At 41.2% G+C, this 18,694-nt stretch overlaps 1 protein-coding gene across 3 annotated transcripts in view; it reads right to left on the bottom strand.

The window, feature by feature from the left end:
- GYG1 (glycogenin 1) overlaps positions 1-18,694 on the bottom strand; it is a 96,033-nt gene that overhangs the window by 12,884 nt on the left and 64,455 nt on the right. For all 3 annotated transcript variants that reach the window (XM_077765871.1, XM_077765869.1, XM_077765870.1), the window contains 4 exons: positions 16,740-16,875; positions 14,747-14,921; positions 14,294-14,456; positions 3,148-3,274 (listed from right to left, as the gene is read on the bottom strand). In XM_077765871.1, coding sequence (XP_077621997.1) covers positions 3,148-3,274; positions 14,294-14,456; positions 14,747-14,921; positions 16,740-16,875 — 601 coding nt within the window. The remainder of the gene's footprint in view (positions 1-3,147; positions 3,275-14,293; positions 14,457-14,746; positions 14,922-16,739; positions 16,876-18,694) is intronic.

Genomic DNA, 18,694 nt, shown 5'->3' with positions numbered 1-18,694 from the left:
ATCTGCAAAAAAAAAAAAAAAAAAAAAAGAAAAAAAAAGAAAAAGAAATGCTACCTCCATGGCTCAAATTCATGTCAAATATGATTCATATTAGACCATCCTTTAGAAGAAACTCTACATAATAGCAAGGCTACAATGTTAAAAGTGTAGCACGTGTTCTAAGATATCCAAGGCTCTCAGACTCTGGGGCATCTAAATACTGCCTTGGTGACCTCACGACACATGGTCGCTTGGAGCTAGACAAATTCTCACTTCTTCTGCAAAGCCCAAGTTGCTCTAAACCACTCCAATTTCTCACTTTCCCTGCCACTACCCATATGCTGTCCTAGTGAAGGCCAGCACACCACAGGACACTCAGTCCTGGGGACCCCCAATGCCATTCTGAGCCTAGCGATAGAGCTTCACATTCATGCTGAGCTCGCAGAGGTCTATGGGGCAATCTGTGGAGTAGCCACAGCAGCCCAAATGTTCATGATCATCCTGTTTAGCCTAAAAGATCTGGGTCACAATTTTGCATAAATGTGAAACAAACAAAAATAATGGTCTTTTTTGATAAAGGTCACGGAGATGGATCTCTGCAAGAAAAACAAAAACATTTTCTGGCACAGGGAAGGGAAAAATGAGTTCTTTGATCAGGTTTCAACATTCCTAAACAGGCAGCAATGGGGTGAGACAAAGCATCGCCCCAAATGGTCTTCTCACAGAAATGTGGAGCCGACCCCCCCCTCCCCCGGCCCTGGCCTGTACACAATCAGCAGTGGGCTCCTATCAGGCTACAGACCAGCTGTCGTGCAGCTAATGGATGGAGTCGCTCCCAACATCCCCAGTGGTTCATATACTCTACGGTTATGGCAATAAACCAAGGAGATGTCCAAGATCAGCATTCATTTGTTGAGCCAGGAAGAAGATACCATCTTAACCAGTTTGGTCATTTAGATCTCAAACTGTTTTTCTGGAAGATTCGATCAGAGGATATAAAAACAACTGGGTTCCTGGGGGGTTACGGGGGGGCATGGTTCTAGCAAGGAAGTCCATCCTCCTCCCAAAAACTTAGGTCCCCTCTACCTGCTTCTTACTCGTCTTTGTCAAAACAAAATAAATGCGAGCAGCATCTGTGCAAACCAGGCTATCACGGAAAGGTACAGTGTGTTCAATTTTGGTAGTAAGGAGAAAATCAGATGGAGTCCAAATGAACCACAGGGGAGACTGTTGCTAGGCATCGGGGGCCACGTTACATGAAAAACACAAATCTTTAAACACTCAGTTGACTGTTTGGGAACGGAGTCCAACTGGAAGGATATCAGATTCATGTCTCCCAACATATTCATCCCAGGACACATGCTTACTGTGCAGAATTAAGTGGAATGGTGGGTAGAATCGCTCACACTACTAATTATTCTTGCTCCTTCACCTTCTCATCTTTTGGCTTGCTCAGCCGAATCTAGTCAATTACATTAAGCAACTGCCCTATTATGACAAATTCAGTTCTAGGGGGTCAAGCTATCACGGTCTGCAGGAGCACTGTTCAAAGTAGCAGGGTGAGTTATGAGGCAATATGAATTAAAAGAATCAGGCCCACATTTCCAAACAAGACAGGTTGCTACCTGACAAGGCCAAGGACTGAGAGGCAAAAAGTAAATGAATAAAAATGCTTCTCTGAATCCACCCCTTGAGAGTGAATCCTGTTCTATTTGCTTTACTCGGACCACAGTTGGTATCTTTGAGAGTTTGCCCGTTTCATTCACAAGAGGGAAGTCAATCAAGAAGCTATAATACGTCAGAGACATAGAGCAAGAGAACAGTTAGGGAGGAAAGAACACAAGATACTTGGAATCCTTATCTGGGGGAATGTTGACAGAGTTTTCCCAGAAAAGAACAGAAAAGGAAACACTTCTGCCACAAAAAGCCAGACATGCTCATTACTGTGGTGGGAGACTTAAAGAGAGGACTTTGGATAATGAAATATGAGGAGTGAAATAAAGCCTTTTGTTTTCTGCTCACTCAGGAATGCCCATGGGGGACAGAGACTGGAGGGCTGAGCCCAAGTCAATGAAGAGCTTTGCTGCTCACGGCTGTGTCTCAGATCAACCTGACAGCTTGGCCTTCTTTCAAGAAACCTGAATCATCTTCTTCGTTCAACACAAATGAGTCAGAGGCTAAAGAACAGGGCTCAGGCCCTCACGGAGACAAGCACTGCAACTAGGTTGTATTAATTGCTAAATCAGAACCACACCAGAGGGAGTGCCAAACAAGTAATGGTGCCAAAAACAAGATGTTCACTGAGCGCTTTGTGTCTGTATGAACTCACTTCATCCTCATGATTAGTCCAGCAGGTAGTATTCTTTTCCTTCTCATTTTGCATATGGGTAAACGGAGGCATAGAGCCTAAGCCATATAGTAGGTAAGCAGCAGAGTGACAACACACACCCTGCCTTTCTGGCTTCAGAGACTACTCTTCGTGCTAGACCACCTCCCAAACAAAAAGGACTAAGAATATGACGTTTACTGAGTGCTGAGGGTAGGCCAGGTCCTCTTCTAACCACTTCGTACAATTACCTCCCTTAATGATCACAATTTGCCTTAGAGGACTTGGAGGCAGAGAAGTTCAGTAACTAATCTAACTTCTACTAAACTACAAGTTCAGTAACTATTAACCAACCAGGAAGATGCTACTTGAGAATGTGAACTGAGGCTGTTTGATTCCACAGCCCCTACTCTTGACCAGGACACCATACTGTTGCCAAAATCTTGCTTAGTCTCCACAATACCCATGGAGAAAGCTATGAACACCCTTATTTTAGAGGTAAGAGAGCTGAAGCTCTATAGCCGGTAAGAAGCAGAAGCTGGTTTTGTGCCCAGTATGTATCCTTGACCATGACATACGGATGATTTATCAGAGGGCCAGGCCCTCCAGGAACCAATGGGAACCTTTTCCCATAAGTGCCCTTTGGGTGACTCCAAACATAAAGTGATTGATAACATCAAGGCCTTTCCCCGATACAGGCACATTTCTCAGAAGACAAAGACTTCCATCAAAGTTCCCACTTGTTATTGCCCTCAGAATGATCATGAGGAACCCCCAAAATCTTAAATCCCACTCCCCTGCCCTAGACCATCTTGAACAACAGTTAAACGGTTTGCACTTACGCTTTAAATGCTGGGAGGTAGGAGTATATAGAAATGCTGCTTAGGTTGTAAATAAATGGCAGGTGTTTTCTGATATCTGTTGTTGCCCAGCTGCTAAAAAATGTGTTCAGTAAACCCTGGTCCCCACCTGAAAGAAAAAAAAAAAAAAGAATTACCGTCCTATACTTCAAAGAGAAGTCAATTTTATAAGAACGTGTAACTGGATCTTTAAGAACAGGTATGAATTCCATTGTTAAAATAAGAAATTCTATGTTAAACCTACCAAGGTTGCTATTTTTTTCATTAATTCACTAATTCAACATTTACTGAGCAGCTGCTATGTACCAGACACTGTACCAGGTACTAAAGAGTCAATAGTGCACAAAGAAATGGTCATTATTTTCATGACAGGCAGGGCAAGAAAAGGGAGATACACTGGTACCAGCAAATTAAGGGTTCATAAACGTCATCACAAATGGGGAGGAGGGCAGCAAAACCAAGTACGGGGTGCTCTGAGGCATGTGTGAGTGGCTCAAGACCATCTACAGGTCAGGGAAGGCTTCCACGAGGAAGTCGTATTGAAGCCAAGATCTAAGGCGCATATAGGAATACTTGAAAAATACAGGAGGAGAGGGGTAAGGCAGATGGTGTTTCAGGCAGAACAGATATACCAAAGATCCGAGATGGGCAAGAACAGGAAGCTGTGGAAAGACGACCACGAAGGTGGCCTGTGTAAGTGGACTGCAGAACGCAGGAAGGGGTTACACAGCACCAGGGGAGTCTGACAGGCAGGCATGGACTAGACCACACGGGGCTCAGACTATATCGCCTTTATCCTCAGTTAAAGATTTTAGACTTTATGTTAGGAACAATGGGGGAGGGGGAGGGTACAAACTGGGATAATGGAATTGTTTTCCAGAGCCCCCAACTGCTGGCTCATTGACAGAGACCCAGAAGGACACATCACTCTGCTGTACCTCCTACAACTGACCAAGCCTCTGGACAGGTCCAGGTCAGTCATCAACTGGGCCCACAACTGCATGCCAAAGTTCACACTTAGCCCTTGGGGGTTCCTGATCTTCACCTCTTCCTTGAAAAGTGATGACCATGGCCATTCACTCAAAAGAAATAATATAACTCCAAGCACCTAAGCATCTGACCTAAATCATAAACACACAAGTAACCAAACAGGTCACTAAGCCCTCAAAACTTATGCTAAATAGCCCATGTTCTTTCTGTTTCAGGCTTATGAGAGTTCAGAAAACATGCACAGAGCCAGAGTCTCCCTATACAGCAAACCAGTAGTTTGGATGTCTGGGTATGTGTACATATGTGTATATGTGTGTGTATAGAGCATAGCAGGCATGGAGAATCCTGCTCTTTTGAATTATGAGGCTAGTAACACGAGCAGTAACTCCCCTCCTTAGTCTGCTTTGCCCTAAGACTCAGTTTCCCTCCTAAATAGACAGCAGCCTCAACTGGCTGTCATTATTATTTGGTTTTCACTGGTTTTGAAAGAGACTTTAAAAATCTGGAGATTTATATAATATTTGGAACTAAGTAAGAAGACCAAGGCAATCAACTCTATGGACCAAAGGCATTTGTAGAACAAATGTCTATGGAGTAACTTCTTTGTATTAGGCTCCCCATTCCTCAAGGGACAAAGCAACAGAAAATCAGGATTTTATCTTCAGAAGTTCTAAAGGACAATACTGATGGCATCAGGATGTGCTTTGCTAGTCGCATGAACAAAAGCTAAAGAAGAATTTAGCTGTATTGACAATTTAAGATATTTTGAGACACAAAATATTAGAGACATATTTTCAGACACAAACACCATACCATTCATCAGAGACTTACTTTAGATTCTACAAAGAGACACCCAAATGTAGACAGTGGTGGCTGAAGTACAGAGGCCTGAAGTCTTACTCATTTCCTTTTACATATAATCATTAAAAATAAAGGTTGAGGAAATGTTTACAGCAGCTTTATTCGTAACAGCACAAAACTGGAAACAGTCCAAATGTCCTTTGACAGGTATATGAATGGGATACCTCCATACAATGGAGCATTACTCAAAAATATAAAGGAAAAAGGTACGGAAACCCACAGCAACTTGGACGGATCTCAAGAGAATTATTCTGTATTAAAAACTCTGGTCCTGCAAACTTACATACTACATTGTGCCATTTATAGAACACCCTTTACATTACAAAATTATAAAGACAGAACAGATTAGTGGTTGCCAGCAGTTAAGGGGGGTGAGGAATGAAGAGAAATGGCCATAGCTATGAAAGGGGAGAGTGAAGGATCCCCATGAAGGAACTGCTCTACCTCAACTGTGGTGGTGGTGGTGGTCACACCAAACTACACACATAATAAAATTGCACACAAAACATATACATAGACCTAAATACCATGTAAAACTGGTGAAATCTGAAAGGTGATGGATCATATCAATGTCAATTTCCTGTGTGTGGAATTACAGAAGATGTTACCATTGGGGAAAGTGGGTGAAGGGTACATGGGGCCTTTCTGTGTTGGTTCTTAGAACCGTGTGTATAGATTCTCTCAAAATAAGCTTTCTTGAAAGTCTAAGGATTAATGTGCTTAAAATGCAAAATATAATCAAGAACTGTTAATCATCAGAGTCTAAATCCACAAGGACAGAGACTATGGCTGTTTTTGCTTACTACTGTAATTAGAGCACTTAGCAAATGCCTTACATATATGTAAATTACTTGTGGAATGAATGTAACTTGAAGATGTTCTGTAATAGCAGAAAAGATGAAAGAATCTGAATATTCCATTATAGCAGAATGGTTAGTATATTAGGATACGAACCACTCATGGGAATATTCAGCCATTAAAACTGATGGCTATAAAGATGATTAGTCCACCATACAATATAATGATTCATAGTGATACACATTGTTATAACTGAGAATATAAACACTCATGCTGGAAATAAAGAGTACTAGTATAAGGGGATTGGTATTACAGCTATGCTCTCTCCCTGACTTTTCCTTAGTATATTTTATTACTTTTATAAGTTTATAATTTTAAAATAATACAATGAGGGGAGAGAATGAGAACTGTACTAAGACCCTTTCTTTCTAAATATTCTTTACCTGTTCATTTATTTTCACTATGAAGTATGATGCTATCAAAAGAAAATTATATGTATAGCTCATAAAGCACATTAGTAAAACTCTACCCAATACTCAATTTGAAAACTCCTACATTACAAATGCTGTTTAAATTCTGTGTGGGCTCCCTAATCCAATCCCACTACCTCTCTCCCCCAGAAAGAACTACGAATCATGAGTTGTTTCTAATTGTCTTGATTTCCTGGACTATACCACATATGTATGTATCCCCACATAACAAATGTAGTTTCGCTTGTTTCTGAAGTTCATAAAATTGAGGATCATGCTATATATTTTTTTCTACCAGTTTTTTTTTTAGTGTCTCATTATAAGACCTTTTTAAAATTAAGCAATTCTACTGAAAAGGACTACTGACTACATGCAGCACAGTGAAGAAATCTAATTCCATGAAGGTCAAAATAGTAGTTGTAAAGCAGAGCTTCCCGATCGGACAGGATGATCCTGGGAAAAAGGAATCAGAGCTGTTGATCCCTCAGATCAACCCTGGATGGCTGCCTCTGGCCACAAAAGGCTGTTTCCGTTTACCCTCAGGTATCCTACAAACATCATCAGTCCCTCAGCCGTGTGCCACGGCAGGGCTGAGACACACTGGTGGCACAGGCAACAAGTGAGACGCTGAACAGGCAGAGACGACTTGTGAACCAGTGGAGCTCGTTCAATTAGCAAATCCTTACACACAACACGGACCTTGAAACTTTCACTGCCACCAACTTCATCATGTGACTACCAAGGATCAACTTCTAGACAAAAATTGGGGATTAAAAAGAGAATTAAACTCTGCCTGGAAGTTTGTAGCTGCTCATATACTTTTTAAATTTAGCATTCCAAACCTCTTTTGCCACATACACAATTCCACATTTCAAGGTCAGGAAAATGTTTTAACTGCATCAGAAAAATCTACATGTATACCTTCTCTTTAGAAGTCCCTAAGGGCACAACTCAAGGCAGAATGCAAATCTGAGCACGACTGCTACAAAACCTACAAGAGAGGCTATAAAGATGGCTGAATTTTCACTACAAAATCCCCCAGGACTTTTTAGTCCAGTACATTTTAGTCAGACTTCCCAAGGCAACATTATTTATTCTGACAGGTTAAGATACTTTTAATCTCAATCATCTGTGAACCGACAAACATGATTAGCAGCTGTGATCCACCAGGCCAGGGCGGGACAACACAGGTGAGAGACAGAAAGGAAATGGAACAAGGGACACATGGCACCTATTTTGCAAACAAGAGCAAATATCAGATTCTACATAATCCTTCCACCTGGCTACCCTAGTAAGAACTTCCAACCACTTGGCATTTTCCAGATCTTTTGAGCAGGGTCACGAACCTGGTATCCATAGACCCATCACAGCATTTATTAGAATCTCAGTCTAGTACTTTATAAGACAGAAATGGAGTTAAGCGCTGTCCTTCAAATTTGTGCATTTGGTTTTGTGCTTTTCCATAGTTTGTTGGCAGTTGGCTTGCCTACTGTGGAAAACTGGGATGGTGGCTCAATTCTGGTTTAAATATGAACACCAGTAATATCAGCCACAGGAATGCTCCCCCTAGAATCATCCTACTCAAAGTGGCCCAGGTCTCACCACTAGGAGCATCATCTGGGAGCTTGACATAAATGCAGAATGTTAAGCTCCAACCCAGACCCACAGAGTCAAAATTCACATTTTAGTCCCCAGGTGATTTCTTTGCATATTAGAATACGTGAAGCACTAGTTTAGAATCTTTTGGAGAATCACACTTTTTCAAAAAAAAATTTTTTTAACATCAATTTTTTTTTTGAGAGGGAGAGAGCAAGCCCGAGTAGGGCAGGTACAGAGGGGGACAGAGGATCCAAAGTGGACTCTGCACTGACAGCGGAGAGTCAGATGTGGGGCTCAAACTCATGAACCCAGAGATCAGGACACAAGCCAAAGTTGGACACTCAACCAACTGAGCCACACAGGTACCCCAGGGAATGATTCCCTCCCACTTTTTTTTTTTTTTTTAAATCTTATCAGAGAATGCAATGCTCAGTGCCACTTTTATAGAAAATGTCTGCAATTATACAAATTAGGTATAGGCATTATGGATAGGGTACTTAGTAAGGGAAGTTTCAGCTCTCAAATCGTTCCCAATTCAATAGAGGAGGAGATATCAAGCAAAAAAGGTACAATATGCTTATTATAAGAGAGATACAGGGAAGTGCTGAAATGAAAATGTGACTCACTTGTTAATACTAACTTCTACAATATACTAGTGTCATCATTTCTGCCTAGAGCAAGCAGGCCAAGGATTATAGCTTATTAATGGCCCAGGTCTTGGGGATATTTCTATGAGGTTTACCAAGGATGAGAGGACTGACCCCAGGTAGTTCATGGAAATTCAGGCACTTGAAGTCTGGGTTTATCACTGCATCTCACTGGCCTCAACCCATTTAAGCCAAGAAAAACTGATTTGTTTTACCACTTCACGTTATAGTTTTTTTTTTTACTTTTTAATGAAAGATTCTTAATAATCAAGGGGTTTATTAAATATACAAATGAAAGGGAGCATTTATTCTTGGCTTAAATTTTCCTTCTCAATTTAAGGCATGTCCTCCTAGTCTAGATTTGTTTAGCACTCTGAATTTATCAGACTCACAAGTAATTACGTGAGTTATGTAATTAGTTATTAAATTCCTTTAAGGTCTCCTACAAGCTTTCTAGAAGCAAGGATAAAAATCTGAATTATTTACCAGTGTACTGCTGTCCATTAAACTCAGCGTCTTGTCCAGATGAGTCCCTAAATTATATAAATGCTAAATGGATTGTAGACCTGTAGAGAGTAATACTTCCAAAATTACTTTGACTCACAAACCAACGCAAGACTATCAACTGTGCAGCTGATTTAAAAAAAAAGTACTTCTAGATACTGAGGTTCAGGAGAGAAGAGCAATAAGCTGTAGAGATAGTAGACTTGAGCTTCTGTTTCTTTATCTGTTAACTGTGGAGTGTATCAGTTGCTCACCACTCAGAGAAAGGAATTTTAAGTAATTAATCTGTAATAAGGCCTGTGTAATAGAGATTCTCCGCCATCCTGTATCATTAACAGGATGCATTTTTGTGAATGCTGCAATATGGACTAGTTGGGAGAGAGGGCGCACACACACACGCCCAGCTACAGAGTCAAGGAACACTGGGTGGTTCAGACCTGGCTCTACAACCAGCTAAGGAACTCTGGGCAAGTTGCTGTACTGAATCATCACAACACGGGCTTCCTAGTACTAGTTATACAGCAGGCCCTCAATAATTACCTGTTAACTGAATATGTTAATGAGTGAATGACTACCACCCTCATAGGACGGTCAAGAAATAAGTAACAAAGGAGTATGACCGGTATGAGAGCCTGTACATACATAACCCATTAGTCCTTTCTTCCTCCTCGATTTCTCACAGGATTCAGGATCTCTGCTGGTTACAAGGCTAGAGATAAACAGATGGCTAACTTGAGAAATACTCATGGGTACAAGGAGATAAAAATAGTTCTTGAGAAAAAACATGGGTGCTCATTTGTCTTGATACTACATGTCATCATGACTTTTGCTTTTCATTTTCAATTACTTGATCAATTAAATGATAAATGCAAGAGAATGGAGTAATTTTCAAAGCAATTGATGAAATACCCTAAAGGCTGCAAGCAGCTTAGTTTTTGGGCAGCTGGGGCAAGCCTACAGGCAGCTGTCAAGGTGGAACCCATCATGTCAGCAAACCAAGTGAGGCACACTTGAATCTGCGCTCATTTGGGTTGGACAAGACAACTGCTATCTGGAAATACCTCTCACCTGGATTCCTTTTTTGGGCAGGTCCAATCTGAAGCCTAACTAATGACAAAGATTAAAGGAGACAGCAATGGGATCGTTTTACAGTTTATAAGAATTTTAACAACAAATCTTTTCTGTTAAAATTAAAAACTTATCACACTCTCCTGGCTTACTACATCTCTAAGCAAAGAAAAAAACATCTTCTAGTTTAAGGGTCTCAATGATCACTCAGAATTTGGAACATGTAGGTATAAGGACCTCACAAAAGATCTTGGATTCTATTTAAAGTAAAATCATGGCTAATATTCTACTGCCAATTTACTGTCTCCTACTCTTCCCAAAAATTCTACTATTAGACCAAAATTTCATTACTCCAATAAAAAGTTTTGTGTATTTAAATTGCAATAAAGTAATCCCCAATTTTTTTTTCAAAAAGGACATTCCAAATTGGGAAATATGAATTCCTCTTTTTGACTTAGGTTTTTGAAACTAACATACAGACAAAACTTAACAGATAGCAATTCTCAAGCACTAAACTCCTCAACCGCACAAGTATGCTTAATTTTGGATGCGTTAGAGTAACACAGGAAAAGAAAATACGCCTCAACTTGTACTCAAGATTGGTTTCTTCAAGAGCCACGTGCATCACCTTTGCTGTACTTGAGTATGTGAAGACAAAACTGTTGCTTAGTATCTAATATGATCATTCTCTTCCTCTCATTGCTGAATTAACCTGATCTTTCACAGTCTCGAAAAGGTTAGTGCATATATATTTCACAACAACTATTATTCAACTTTCAGGAAACATGTAACTTCAGCTCTAACTTAAGTGCCAAGACAGTTTTCAAATACAAACAGTATAGAACAGACACTTCACTAAGGAAAAATCAGACATCAGTCATGAATGACATGTGCAAGTCACTAGTTGTAAATTCTAATGCTCTCTATATTTGGAAAGCAAGAAAAGTCAAGGTATCTAGCATGATTTGCCACTTTGGGGTTATTCTCTTGGCCAGAGGCCCAGGGGGTGGGTGGGTAGTAATTAGAGGGCTGGTGATCAGAAGCAGGACAGCCACATTCCTCTGCATTAGAAGGGCTATGAAAGCAGCTGCCAACACTCAGCCATCAGCAGCCTGTGTGGATCGTCAGCAGACACCAGGCCCCATAGTTTTTGCTGAACGTACGCAAGAGATGGAGGAGGACTTGCAAGATATTCAGACTAAGATACAATCATCTACAAATGGATTTTCTTTAATACCAAATCTAAAGATGCTGGGTCCTAAGCCTCCCGTGGAGTAAAACTGGGTGGATGGTGAATACCCATGGATATTAGAAGATGTGCAAGGAAACATCTGAAAATGTTCGTATCTCTGTGCCTAGGACACAGCGTCCAAACAAAATTGGGCACAGCGCTCAAAATCTACAGCAAAGCCAAGGTTATCACTGCCATTAGAAAGAGATGTAGCTCACAAAGAAGTGTTACATGTAAGTCTACTAAATCTTTAGATATATTAATATCATACAGATATTAATTCAATAGGACAGTAAACTTCTCCAGAGTGGAACAGGCTTCCAAGGTATGTTGTGAGCTTTCTTTGGGAAGTAAAGCTTATCAACACAATGTGAAAACTACCTTTCATATAAGAGCTGCTAATCTAGTCTTCTGTTGAAATGAAACATAATAATCATAAGGTGAGAATAAGTTGTCATCTGCATAACTGAATTTTCAACTCCTTCGGTTAAACATTTCTGTTAACAGAAAAATTCAATCCTTTGCCACCAATGAGCCAGTAAATAGAACACCTTAGAGAAAGACCAGCTCTTGGGAATCCAGCTGAATACTGAAACGTGCTACCAGGCACACAGAGAATCTCTCAGTGGTCTCCGAATCTGGCTGAAGTGCTTTCTAGTTGAGCACTTTTCACACATTTTGGCTTCTTAACAAATTCATCAACTCCTCTAGTACCTCTTAAAACTCCAACAACGTAGATGAGCCAGATTGGTTTCTACCAGTCAATCAGTTTTATATTCTAAAACCGTAATCTGGAAAATTTCTCATGGCATACTACTGTTTGGTACCTAAATTCTTAACTCTTGACAACAAAATCTAGTAGTACTCTTCTAGATTAGAAATTGGATGGATTCTCTTTACACTATTATCATCATTGGGATTTCTGGCTGCTGGATCTACTGGATAAGGTGATGTGTTTACTGGAGTTGAGAATTTACACTAAGTTTCTGGCATATTTCACTACTTCCTTCAAATCTGAGCAGAGGAGGTGAAGAAACCTATATATTTTGACGGGAAGGTTGACAGTGGACTTCCGCTGAGAATACTCATCTTCTTCCTTTTTTGGCAAAGGTCAAGGTTTTAGTATAAGCAGCAGAAATAGGGAAATATATATATGTGTTTTGAACTCAAACACTAACACACCTTTCATTTCTTACATGGAGCTAAAAAAATAAGTCAGTAAAGAAGTTGCATTTGGCCCTGATCACAGTGAACATTCAACATGTTATTTCTTACTGAGGGTCCTTAACAGAAGACTGCACTTCTTCTCAGATGCTGCCATTCATTACGGTTCATATACACCTGCTCGTGGTTTTAGAGCATGCAAGGTCTTGGCCTAGAGCAAAGTTTGAGCCTGGGCACTATTGACATTTGAGGCGTGATAATGCTTTGTTGTGGGTCTGCCCTGTGCATGGTAGCATGTCAAACAGCACAGCACCCCTAGCCTCTACTTACTAGATGCCAGAAGCACCCTTCTCTTCTGTGACAACCCAACAGGTCTCCAGGTGTTTCCAAATGTCCGTTGGGAAGCCACATCAACCCCATGTTGAGAGCTCCTGGCATAGAGCATAAACTAGCCGAATAGTGACTTAAGGTGGAGACTTAAACTTTATTCTTTTTACTGACATTTAAGAAGCTGTATCTCCCAAATCTTCAAGTGACCAATTTATTTTCTGTGAATAGCAACAAGTAGTAACCCACTTTCAGTTCTTTGTAGAACTTAAAATGTTTTAACTTCAGCAATCGGACAAACTTTTAATCTTAGTTTAAAACTTGCAAACTGGAGATTATGACTTTTTAACTTTATAACTAGTTAATGAAATGAATCTTCACATCTATACTGAGGGCTAAACCCGATGTCAAATGAAGAAAGTGGTTTCTGCTAGATTTAAAAGATCTACTCCCTTAGATCTCGCATCTGTTCTTGGAGAGGATAGAGGGAAGAAAGAATCCTTTGGAGCCAAGGCTCTGCTTCAGAGCTCAGGGCTCTTTGCCACAATGTCAAGTATCTGATAGTAAGTCACTGCTGGGAAGGCTTCTTCTTGGAGCATATCCTCCTTCTTGGAGCATATCCTCCTTCTTGGATACAACTGGCTTTCCTCTTTATTCAAAAGATCTATCAACATTAATGTTAGAAAGACCTGCTCTTGCACATTAACTACTAGCTTTGTCTTGGGATAGTTTGTTTAAAAAAAAAAAACAAACAAAAAAACACAGATTATTTCAGAGACTGGCCTCAAATGGAAACAGAGCTCTGAATTCATTCGGTTAAATTTCTCAAAAGGATGTGGGGCCCTAAATCCACAAATAGTCATGACCTTTCTATATACACACATTTAACTACAGATACACTTAAATATTATGGAAAGTGGATGCTGACTTTGCCAACATTCTATTCTTTGTCCTTGCAAATACCACTCTGATGTGCAGCCTTATAGAGAAGGAGAATTTGGAGACAAAGATTAATTATGTACAGTTTCAATCTTCTTTTTTGTTTCCCAAGAGAAGGAGAGCTAAATTATCAGGCTTATTCCTCTAATTTCTATGGAGACAATGCTTGGTCCTCCTGGTAGCTCTTGCCATTAAGTTTACCCTGGTTTCAAGATAGTTGTTAAAGTTTTGATTTGTTTCATAACAGTCTTGAATTCTTAAAAGAACCATGGTTCATTTATCACACTCTAACTTAGACACAAGAAAACCAGTTAAAGGCAGGTGTGTAAAACTGCCTCTCCTACCTTAGGTTAATCTTCTGTACTTATATAAGAAAAATGTGTGTACATACACACACGTATTTTCAACAAGAGCACAAATGAAAATGTTTACTACGTCTCATGCGTTGTTTTCCAGGCATAAGGACCCAAAGCAATTAGCTCCTAAAAGTTACTAACAGCTCATCATATATAAAGAGAACAGATACATACCATCGAAGCTGCCCTGCTCAGAAGCAAGATGTAACAGCTGATTGTAGGTTTCAACGGAAGGCTGATAAACAAAGACTCCAGAATTGAAGCAGTCAGGCCACCCTGGGTCTGGTGCTGCGGACAACTCCTCTCTCTCAAAAAGATCATCAATATTTGCTAGGACCTAATTCACAGGCGGGTGGGAGGGAAAGCATTACAGGTAAGAAGTATGCTGGGGCAGACAGAGCCTAAGTTCTCCCTAGGTTCTCCCACACAAAAGATACAATCTGTTGCTGATCTTAACCACTCAGATGACAGCTGTAAGGCAGCCTGGGCCAACTCTCCTTCATCACCTGATGCTTTTAATGAGTGGCTTTATCTGAACTTTACTGTCGAGTCTTAAGAGCGTTCCTCAAATGCCTAACTGCTCTCAGTTACTATATACATCTTTTCAGTCATCAAAGCCACACTCACCAGAGTATCTGCATCCATGAACACACATTTTGAATACTGTGTAAGTGACCAGCAGTGGAGTTTAGTTAACGTGACACCCAATTCAGGCCTCCTCATTAAAGTTAGATGAGCAGAATCGCCACTGTCTAAGACATCTACTGTGATGACTTCATCGAAGATGGTCTCTAAAATTTTTCTGTCAAGATAAAATCCGGAAAACAGCACTTAGTGTCTTTTCAGACAAGTAACAAGCAATCCATCATTACAGCCTTGTTAGGCTATCCATCAGTTACTAAAGCAATCTGTTACTTTGATATTCTATCTTAAATAGGTCTTAATTTACTTCAGGCCAGACTATATTAATTTGCATGTGTAGTTAACATCACCAATAAGAATTGCATTGGTGAGGATGAAATACTGGTCTTAACCATGATTTTAACAGAACGTTCCTACTTTTTATTACACCACTGAAGGCCAGGCGAATTGTAGAAACTGTCAAAATGTGACTCCCACTGGGAAAGAGCACATCTTTACAACAGCCTATGAATTTAACAATGATATTTCATTAGAACTGATTCTTGCTGACTACTGCAGGTTTTCATAAATGATGCTAAATGCACATAACACATGCAATGAAGCCTATAATCTTTTTTGCTAAAGCAGGTGACAGAGAACTGTGTGTCCTAAAAAGTTAAAGGACTCAGTTATTCAGTTGCCAAGTTTTAGGCCCGAATATAACCCACACTTACAGTATGCTTAGCACTTCCAGCACAGTGAGAGACTCACTGTGGTTTGTGATGTGCAACACCTTCTCCATTCCCAAAATTAACTCAAGATTTATTTTAGAAAGCAATCTTGAGGTGGGTCAAGTGCGGGGTATGCTTTCGTGAAACACTAAGCTGAGCACAAGGGAACACATATGATAAGATTATTGAAAGTTTATAACAATATGAAACATGCTGAACGAAACCAATGTTGCATCCTCTGTCCCCAAGCTGTAGAAAAATATGTTCTAATTCACACAGTAAGCTTGATCTTCTTCAAAATAAACGGTCAGTGGAGCTATTTACCACAGAAAAGGGGGATCCAAGACTTCATCTTTCTTCTTACACACATCCTCACTAAATAGGAAACCCACATGTCCAAACTAGAACATCCACATTTGGAAACAGTCTTTTTGGCATCTTCCTAAATTACCCTTTAGAAATAAGGTTAGTATGTGAGATTTATGTATGTGTGTGTATGTAATGCCGTTTCAGAGGTCCTTGGCATTTGCTAACATTTCTTGTAAGAAGTTGCAAAGTGCATTTTCAATTTCTAAGACGAATAGAGAAACCAAATAAACACCATACAGAGCTGTGAGCGTGCCCAGATATCTTTGAAGTATTAGGATCGAGGCAGTTCATTCAAATACTTCAAAATTTAATACCAACAAATCAAAGTGAAGTAACCCAATCACAACAGTGTATGTCCCCCAACCCCCACCCCGAAGGTGCTTTCTTAGCATAATCCTTAGTTCAGACAGCCCTATGGCAAATATTCTAGTCTATTAAATCGTAAATCTTTAGGTTACAAATGTCAAGTGACCGTGGAGAAAAATTTGCTCCTTACTTTAAGTCACTGGAGATTTCCCTCTTTGGGAACAGGAAAAAAAAGTAGCCCTACTGCATTTGGGGAAAGGAATGCAAGTGAAGTGTGACCATATGAAAGGAATGCCTGGACTAAAACCTTCACTCAGGTCATCCTAGAGAACTTGCTTACAGGAGAGGCCTTCTCCCAGCTGGAACCAATAAAAGCATGGGTCAGAATAGCACCTCCCAGAAGGGATATCAGCTGGAATATCTCCCGAGAGCCAGGAAGAGGTTTCAGATCCAGGAATCCTTCACTCAGCAACTCTGGTCTTTCTCCGCCTACTGCTCAGCCCCTGGAATGGGAATGGCCTCAATACCCTTTGATGCCAGTAGTGGAGTAAGGATGTTGGAGCCCACCGACAGCGAGGCAGGGAGGTCCTCACCTCATGGAGTCGGAGACCTGCGGGGTGGCAAGCACGGCCAGCTTCCTGGTAGTCCCGTGCTGTTTCAGAGACGAGCCCAGGACCAAGGCTCCTTTGGCATAGGCATCGTTTGTGGTCAGTGTCACAAAGGCCTGATCTTAATACAAAGAGAAAAAAAAAAAAACCACACTCGTTATAATATCCTACATGGAAAAATCTACCCCAGGACCCCTTTTCAATCACTAATTTGGGACAATCAGCTCCTCTGAGATCAATTTCCTCTATTAATGAAGGAGCAGCCTCTTTGGGACGGGGGAAGAACCTTAGTGCCCATTTTAAGAATTATTCAAGACCATTCTTTGGCAGAAACACAGGCTGATTAAGGTTTAAAAATTAAATCCAATTTAGAGTCCAAACATGCAAAATTCTCAGACTAAACAGTAGCTTAACACCAGAAGGTGAACCTCAGGCAATTAAGAGGTAGTAAAGAAGAAATCAAGAAGTACCTTTTCTGTTTCTCCTAAAAGTATTTTCAGCTAAGCACAAAACCAACTAATGACCTCAACTGATAGCATCTGAGAGCAGAGGCCATATTCTTCATTCTGATGCTTAGGCTTCTGCCAAGCCTCAGGCTTTACAGACCATTTCCTCAACCTGGAGCAAAGGCCCCCCACTCACCACATCTCAACAGTCACTTTGAGTCTCTGCTTAAGTATCACCTGCACAGAGGCCTTGCCTCCTTGGTGCTTCTATGTAAGCAGTGGCCAACCAATGTTAACTGGATTTAAGGACCACTTCATAATCACTAATAAACCTGCCTCCTTTTCCTTGGAGAAGAAAGCAGCACCCCTTACCCTGCACCCTGGGACCACCCCCCCCCCACACACACACACACTCTCTCTCTCTCTCAATAATCACTCAGTTGCAGAAGGGAAGGCAAATATACGGATTATTCTTCCTACTGAACAAGCCCCTCCCTCCCAAGACCACCAGCCCAGCCTTTAGGATTTCTCCAGTTCTTCCCTGAGAAGATTCTGGGGCGCATACTATTTCTGAGGGGATTTTAGCAAGTTGGTAGGCATCCAAATGTACAGAATACTTAAGATCAAACACTGGCAGGGGTCACTTGGGGGCACTCTGCCCAACCAAGGAGTTGGGACATACTGTCATGACGTCATGCTCGTTCTCATTCTCCCCATGCCCGTTTTCCAATATGGAGGCTAGAAGCAGAGTAAATTCTACTGAGAAGTGAGAGAAAGCTGTAGGTTATCAAAGGGGCTAGCACATGCGCCAGGCTCTAACCAGACAGCATCTTCATACCCTATTGGACTCTCTTCCCAAACAGGCTCACTATTAAATTGTAGAAAACTAGTGTTCCCTGACACCTCAAGGGCCACCGACTTCCAACTTAGGCACGCTGCAGGAAAGTTCAGAACAAGGACACCTGTCACTTGACATCCCCATCAATGTCTACCTTCACTTGTTCCATAAACCCATCCTAAGAGCGTNTCAAAGGCAGTCCAGATTCCAGGGAAAACAAGATTTAAGGAAGCAAGGATATATATGTATGATATCCAAAATGAAGTCCAGGACAAGACAAATGCTTAAAAACATAAGCTTGAACACCCAGCAAACATTACAAATGAACAGNAGTCTGGGTACATCTGCAATCTTTTGGCAGTTCAATTGCTGTAATAGCCGCGCTATTAGCCTCGTCAATATCGGAAGGACCGGTTATCTCGGAGCTTCTCCTTCTCGGGACAAATTCGACCCCTGCAACAAGTGGGCCGGCGCACGCCCACCGCACTGGGCCCGCTCCCCTGGGGCGCTCGTCTGGCTCTGGCTTTCCGCAACCCAGCCCCAGAGGCCTAAAAATAGGCTCAGCGTGGCGGCCAGCGCCCCGGCGGGCGGCGGAGGAGCCGGGCCGGGGCCTCACGGCTGGCCCTTCCAGGTGTTCCTGCTTGTGCGAGGCGGGG

This window comes from Crocuta crocuta, unplaced genomic scaffold (assembly GCF_008692635.1).
Source record: "Crocuta crocuta isolate KB4526 unplaced genomic scaffold, BGI_CrCroc_1.0 scaffold54, whole genome shotgun sequence".
Lineage (NCBI taxonomy): Eukaryota > Metazoa > Chordata > Mammalia > Carnivora > Hyaenidae > Crocuta > Crocuta crocuta.
Note: the sequence above shows the minus strand (reverse complement) of the source record. Positions and strands in the feature narration are given on the sequence as shown.